Source organism: Corylus avellana, chromosome ca5 (assembly GCF_901000735.1).
Source record: "Corylus avellana chromosome ca5, CavTom2PMs-1.0".
NCBI classification, from domain to species: domain Eukaryota; kingdom Viridiplantae; phylum Streptophyta; class Magnoliopsida; order Fagales; family Betulaceae; genus Corylus; species Corylus avellana.
Window position 1 is genome coordinate 9,773,465 of NC_081545.1, and position 7,544 is coordinate 9,781,008.

General features: G+C 40.3%; 1 protein-coding gene across 2 annotated transcripts; it reads right to left on the bottom strand.

Moving 5' to 3' along the window:
* Window positions 1-5,522: 5,522 nt before the first annotated feature.
* On the bottom strand, window positions 5,523-6,611 carry LOC132182536 (uncharacterized). 2 transcript variants are annotated; one of them, XM_059595812.1, is made up of 2 exons: window positions 6,421-6,611; window positions 5,523-6,327 (listed from the first exon to the last, which is right to left on the bottom strand). In XM_059595812.1, exons 1-2 carry the CDS (start codon window positions 6,535-6,537, stop codon window positions 6,004-6,006), a joined length of 441 nt encoding a protein of 146 aa, XP_059451795.1. In that variant the 5' UTR covers window positions 6,538-6,611; the 3' UTR covers window positions 5,523-6,003. The 2 variants fall into 2 exon arrangements, with proteins under 2 accessions (XP_059451795.1, XP_059451794.1); XM_059595811.1 differs by having other exon boundaries at window positions 5,523-6,610.
* Between the last annotated feature and the right edge of the window lie 933 nt (window positions 6,612-7,544).

Below are 7,544 nucleotides of genomic sequence, written 5' to 3' on the forward strand. Positions count from 1 at the left end.
AAGTGGGTGGAGGAGAGATGGTTTGGGCCTCGGATCCCCTGGATGATGAAGCACGGGCTCTAGGCATTGTGAGCTTGACTGGGGACTTTAATCGAACAGGTGGTGTGCACTTATGATGACCACCAAGACAACTACGGCCAAGGATGCTCCAAACTCCCTGCAAATTCATAACAATCCAACACAGAGGCTATGTGGGTGGATAAGCACCCACAATTGCAAGAAAAATTGAAAAAAAAAATTGGAGGTTGGATGAGTGTTCGGAGATATTGAGGGTTGGGTGAGAATGGAATGTATGAAGTGGTTTTTTGGTGAAAGATGATGGTAAGGTGGATGGAGAAGAGTCTGAGATGGTGGTGGTTTAGTGGATTTGGTGAAAATTAAGTGAAAAATGGGAGGAGGATGAGTTGTCGGAGGTGGGGGTTGGAAAGAAGCTTGTACGGCGCCGGGAGAGAAGTTGTAGGCCATGGGAAAAAAGTGACCTAAATAGGTCGTATGCCCTACTGTCCGAGTGCGCTCGATCGCACTCTTGGTGCACTCGATCGCATTCAACTAGAGGTGCGCATGCCTGGGCATAGTGCGCTCGATCACACCTAGGGTGCGTTCGATCGCACTAACAGAAAGTATCGAGCCACCTTTCGGTAACTGTGCTCGATTGCAGGTACCCTGCGATCGATTGTAGTACCAGAATGTAAAAATTGTTTTTTTTTTTTTTTGGAAAAATCAAACAAAAGAAAAGTAAAGCAAAGGTCAAAACATCAAGGATAATCAAGACATATGTGAAGGAAAGAAAGTAAGATGAAAAGACAAGAGAGAAAATGTTACCGCCCTCTTAGTGGCTTCAGTACCACTGTTGTGAGTAGATGCGCTTGAGGTTCTTGCCCGCTCAAATGCGTTTACTGGTGACTGTAAGACTTCTAGTGTGAAGAGCTACACTTGAGCTCTTCAGAATTTGGCTCAAGTGCTCTTGTAGAAGCAGGACCTCTTAGAACTGTGACTGCCTTCAGCTGCTGGTGATTGCCTGGGTTATGTATTGATTGAGCTGGAAATTCTCCTTGCTTCCTCTCACTCAGCTCCTTTGCCATCTGACCCATTTCCACTTCCAGCTTTTGTATGGCTTGCTCAGTCTTTGTATTGACATGTTTTTGATCAGCCATGAATTGCTATTGTGAAGTCACCAGGTTATGTATCATATTCTCCAGTTGGTTCATCTTTGGCTCTTGAGCTAGTTGGCTTGCTTGTTGGGGCCCTTTCTGCTGTCCTTGATTATTGCTCCAGGAAAAATTTGGATGGTTACGCCATCCTGGATTGTAAGTATTGGAGTATGGGTTGTTCTTGTGGGGATAATTATTTTGTCCCACAAAATTCACCTCTTCTTGTTCTGCAAAAGAAGATAAAGGACACTTCTCAGTGGTGTGATATAAATGGGAACAAATAGCACATACCTGGATTGGTGTATCCTGTTGCAGAGGTGAAATTTTCTGAATAGGCATGGCCTTGACAAGCATATCCAATTTCTTTTCTACTGCAGCCAACTGATTGGTTGATCCCCCACTAAGATTCACTTCATACATGCCCTTGCTTTTGATTCCTCTCCTTCCTCTTAAACAGAATTGATGTGAGTGCTCACTTAATGTCTCAAAAAGTTCCACAGCTTCCTCACTACTCATTTCCTTAAGTGGTCCTCCGCAAGCTGAATCAACCATCCCTTTATTAGTATCATCTAATCCTTCATAGAAAATTTGTACCTACTCGTCTTGAGGAATATTGTGGTGGGCACTTTAGAAGTAAGGAATTGAAGTGGTCCCAGGCTTCAAAGAACAAATCTCCATCTTGTTGTTGGAACATTTGAAGTTCCCTTTTGAGTTGTTTTGTCTTCTGGGCTGGGAAAAACCTCTTCAGAAACTTGGTGGTCAATTCTTCCCAAGTGTGGATAGATTCTACAGGCAAGGAATTGTACCACAGTTTAGCATTATCTTTCAAGGAAAAAGGAAAGAGGACTAACTTTAGTCTCTCTGAAGTTAGGCCTTGGACATGTTGCAACTTGCATAAGTCAAAGAATTCCTTAAGATACAAATTGGGATCCTCAGTAGCTGTGCCTCTGAAGTGGGTCAATGCATTGAGGATTTGGGGAGAGATATAATAGCTGATGTCCACCTCCGGTTGATATGCTATGCATGAGGGTTGATGGAGGTTTGCTGGGACGTATGCTTGCTTCATTGGTCTCCTCACCCGTGGTGGATTTGCTTCTAAGGGTCTTGGCCCAATTGGATTTTCTTGCAAATCTTCCATTTCAACTTCTTCTTCTTCTTCTTTGTCTCTAGGTCGTTGTCGAATTGTCCGCTCAATTTCAGGATCGAGTGGAATGACGGTTGAGTTTTGAGATCGACAACCTTGCATGAACTAGATTGCTTCTTCAGTTAGGCAGCTTCAGTACTGCCTGGTCCGGAAGCTCCTTGGAATTGCACTCGATCGCAGGTTGGTGTGTTCGATCGCAGTGCGCTTGATCGCACTTGGCTGATGATTGATCGCACTTGGCTGATGATTGATCGCAATCATAGAATAACAATCCGCAACCTGAAACAGAAAACCGAAAAGTTAGGGAAAACGAGAAATTCTTTTTGGTTTTTGCTAACACTAAATTAAAAAATGAAAATTAAAATAACAGAACTAAAGGAAAATAAATTTAAACAAAATTCGCTGCAATTCTCGGCAACAGCACCAAAAACTTGATGTGCAAATTATCTACCTAAATTAATAGGTAAATAATTATACGTTTTACCTGCAAGTGCACAAGGTCAACATGGTAGTATAGGGCGCAAGTACAGGATCATTCCCACGAGGATTGCTGAATTTTTGTTTAAAAGTAAATTACTTAAGCAAAAGCAAAATAAAGATTGATTGTTGAAGTGATGATAATAAAGGGTTGGGCTTTGATATCCACCACTAATTATATTAAGCTAATATATCAATATGACAATGCTTTGATCAAGATATGCATATTTAATGTTTGTCAACCAAAGGGTATGGTGTATACTCCTTAAGCTATAGATTTCTCTAAGCAACAAGTTAGGCATGGTGTATACTCTAACTCTTTTCTTCCCTAAAAGATTTAGCATGGTATATACTAAGTTGTTCTTTAGAAAAGCATATGTTCTATGGAAATCGACAAATACACGAGGCCTAGGGCATGGTATATACTCCCGGTTCCCAATGTTGATTAACCTAAGAATCCGGCGTGGATATCTCTTGTTACTTATGTTAAACCCAGGACTCGGTCATCCAAATTGATTTAACTAACTAGTCCATACCACATGCATATGTTGATCAGGCACACACATATGAGGAATTCATGCAAGCAGGTATTAATCAAGTTAAATAGCACAACAAGATCATCACAAAGGCGCCAAGATTAAAATATTAACAAAACATAACTAGGGCTTCAATCCAGCCCTACTAAATAAATTAGCTACACATAGAGTTGATGTTAAACATATTCATAAAAGAAAAGAATAAACTCGAGACTTAAACTTGAGAACTCTTATTCTTCTCCCTTCTCCAAGCCTGTCTATTCTAAAGGCTTAGGAGTCTATTTATAGGCTTTAAAAGTCCTTGGAAAAGTAGTAAACCTTAGGGATTTCGTAGGGTTTCAATCCTATTACAATTGGGAGTTGAAAAACCCTAATATGGAAATAGGGACATCTTAGCCGCCACCTTGGGTTGTCTCCTGCACACGGGTGCGATCAATCGCAACCCTTGTGCGCTCGATCGCAGGTCTGCGATTGATCCTTCTTCTGGCATGCGCTGGATCGCTCCTGGCCTGCTTTGTGCTATGTCCTCTCGGGTACTGCGCTTGATCGTAGGTACCCTGCGATTGATCGCAGTGTCAGGGAGTTTCGATTTTTCCCATCTTCTCTCTTTGAGCCCAAATCACCCAGTTTTACTTCATTTTCTTCCAAAAGCCTGTAAAAACATGAAAAACACAAAAATGAATTAAAATGGCCTAATTAAGTAAAACCAAGGGAATAAAACATGCAAGTTAAGGACTGAAAATATGAATATTTTAGCACTTATCATCGGCCTCCATAAGATTCACTGTTTGGCTCCTGGAACAAAGATGTAACCTATGTCTTGACCAATTGCACCTAAAACACTTATCTGAACTAGGTCGTGCATACAGATTATTGGATGAGGGTATTGCTACTAAGGGTCTCACGGTATTGTTACAACTATTGGCTCCCCGACCAGTGGGAGGTACAGGCTGTGTTGGAGCAACTGGCGACACTACAGGTTATTTTCCCTGATTCGGTGCAGCTCGCACTTGGTCAAATGGGTTTTGCTCCATTATTAGCACCCTAAGCCGCTCCTTTTTCGTCCGAATGGCCAAGATGACAACTTCTGTCAAAGTGAAGACTAGATGCATATACCTTGTCTTGAATGGCTACATGCAATCCTCTGACAAATCGCGCCACCTGTTGTCCCTCCGTCTCCATGAGATCATTGCCGATAGACAGTCAATAGAAATTGTCTACATATGCCTAGATTGTTCGACTCCCTTCTCGGCACTCTTGGTATTGTTGAAACATCCGCTGCTCAAACTCCGGTAGCAAGAATCGTGCTTTGAGGAGCCCCTTCATCTTCAAGAATGGCTCATGGCACTTGATGATTACTTTGATTGGTTTGGAATGACGAATGAGCGACAAGTGCAGTTTGTGAAGATGAAGTTTAAGGGGCAAGCTTGAGTATGGTGGCATAGCGTTGAGGAAAAGTTATATCATCTTTCCAAAGCTCCATTGGCAAGTCTCTTCGTCAATTTTTTCGACAGTAGGGATTCTCTTCCACTCTCAATCACGAGTCAACAATTGGCCCAACAGTATGATTTTCTTGTCCTACATGTCTAACAATGCTATTTGTTTGTACTTATTCCTACTCATTTTAAAAAACAAAAAACTTTATCATCCGCCAAGAATTCACTCCTCAACGATTAACATGGTTTGTATAAAATTTTCGTTTTACTTTTTGCAGAAAAAGTAAATAAACAAAAATTGTTAAATCTTTTGGCCACCTTAAGAATGTTCATGATACTCTTTAGGCACTTTCAAAATGATCCGTAGTGGAAAGGACCTCCTGCGTTTCATCGCTCAGGTTTGGTCATTCTTGTTATGCATATTTCCCCCGAGTAATGCTCTATGCATTATAACTCTTACACTCACTTTCACACTCCTTGTCATAGCTTACAAAATTACAAATAAATCAAAATTCACTATTAATCCATTTAAAATTTAATGTTGATTTTAAAAGTTGTTACGAAGAGCGTATATCATTTTAATTTCCCGCTTCAGAGTTTTTAAGCCACCAACCAAATTTCAATGAGGCAAGAGTGCTCTTCTTGCTCTCCTCATGTGAATATATAGCATTTGGAGTTTGAAGTTTACCTTTTTTAAGTACTGGAAGAAGGACAATAATACATGAAGAAAGCTTTCTTATATGGAGCCATCCTCCAACATGTTTAATCATGTCCATTTTTGGTGAGGCATGATATTCCTTCATGTACGAGTCTAGGAGAACATTTCTGCCACAATCAAGTAGATGAAGCTACTGGCTATGACATACGAGTAGGTTTTCACATAACATCTCATTCTCCCACAAAATACATCTTCATATAACAGAGTTTTCATGAGAATACTCTTCACCCTAGCTAAAACTCCTAATTCAGTAAAAAAAAAAGGAAAAAAAGGCACAATTTGCCCTACAAGTCCAACCAAAGCAAGAAGAAGAAGAAGAAGAAGAGCTCATGAAATTACTTAGTCAGTAAAAAAAAAAAAAAAACAAACATACATCAGAATTGCCAAATATAGTACCATCTCATCAAGAAGAGGTTTCCATGTCCAGTTCCTAAGCGAAAGCCCAAAATAGAAACTTGACCAAAATCCCACCGCCCCAAATCGATCCGCAGAAGCACAAACAACCTCGTCGGAATCAAACACCAAACACTTGTAATTTATCCTATGAATTATCACCCTCACTGCTGTTCCTCCTAACAAGTGCAAAGTAACCCAAAACAGCACAAACAGCCGCCACAACATTCCCTTCCTTCAACAAAATCTTGAGCACAAATCCAACAATCTCCCTCGTAATCTTCCTCCCTTCCACAACCAAAGCCTTCCTGGGCTTCCCAAAGAAGGCAAGCAGAACCACAACAGTGATCCACGTCACCAGAGTGGCTGGAACCAGCACTGCAAGGGCTGCAACCATTGAAAGCAGCCCGAAAACTGCCCCTAGAAGCACAGAGGCGTAAATCGCCGGCCACCCAGAAGCCGACGAAGATGGCTGGGATTGTAATTTGTACCAAGAAAGTATGGATTTAAGGAAATTCCATGAAGATGTTAAAAGTATGGCGTACACTGTAACGAAAATACATACCCATGTTCTCCTTTTGCTCATAATCATAAGAAGTAACATGTACGATGATGATGATGATGCTGCTTGTGATGGTGAAGTGGGTGTGGTTTCTTGCTCATCTTTTATGTTGTCCGCCATTGAAACAGCTTGATTTTCTCCCAATTTTTTCTTCGGAAAAAAGCTCTCTCTCTCTCTCTCTCTCTCTTCTATTTTATTACTTCATTGGTTTTAGTACCGTTCTGTGTCGGTATCTGGGAATAGATGACGAAAGTAGATATTATAAAAGATTTCCACGCGCGGCCAATTCCTCGTGGGTCAAGCTCGCCGTTAAATGATCTCATTTTTGGTGGGCGTGCATTCACGCTCCTTATAGGAAAGTGGTGGAGTGTTACTGTTTTGAACCCGGCCTCTGTTTAGCTAACCGGACACCGTTGGATATTACCAGTCTTGTCTTGGTTTTGAGATAAGTGTTTAATATTTCGTATTCGAACGTCGGATCGATCCGAACCGCTAAAAAGTAAGATTATATGTTAATTTTAGTTCGATTCATTTAATTAAATAATTCAAATTTTTTAACTCTAAGCTGTTAGTTTGGTAATAAGTTTGTGTTAAGTTTACTCATTGTGTTAAAAATTGTGAGATTTAAATATTATATGTCGAGACATATGTTTAAAACTTTATAGATCGACCTTAGATCGATCGATTTCGTAGGAGAATTATAAAAAAGTTGACCAAGTAAAGCAAAATGCATGTCCCCTTGGGAAGAAAAAACAGTTGGGCTCTTCTTTCCCTCTTAAGCTTTTGTTTTGGGCTTTTCAGATTTGGTTTGGAGTGAGGAAATAGCAAAGCACCCCACTTCGGCCTTTGGACCAAAAGTCCCATTTGGGGACTCTTTCTTTACTCCTTTTGTAGATTCTTTCGATTGCTTTCTTATTGGGGTTGCTAAACTCTCACTTTACACCTTCCAGATTCTCTTCAAATTTTCCTGGCACGCCAACTCTTGTATTTCATTTTTTGTGGGTATTTTCATATGAGTAATTACATAGTAGACTATATTTATTTGATTTGTATTCGCTTGTTTTACGACTATCATACAATTGAGATGATGTGACAGTAAAAATAAACTATTAATTCAATATTATTTT

Bases quoted from the DNA above. Each gene is read 5' to 3' on its own strand.
- LOC132182536 (XM_059595811.1), bottom strand. From the start codon at position 6,537: ATGGCGGACAACATAAAAGATGAGCAAGAAACCACACCCACTTCACCA.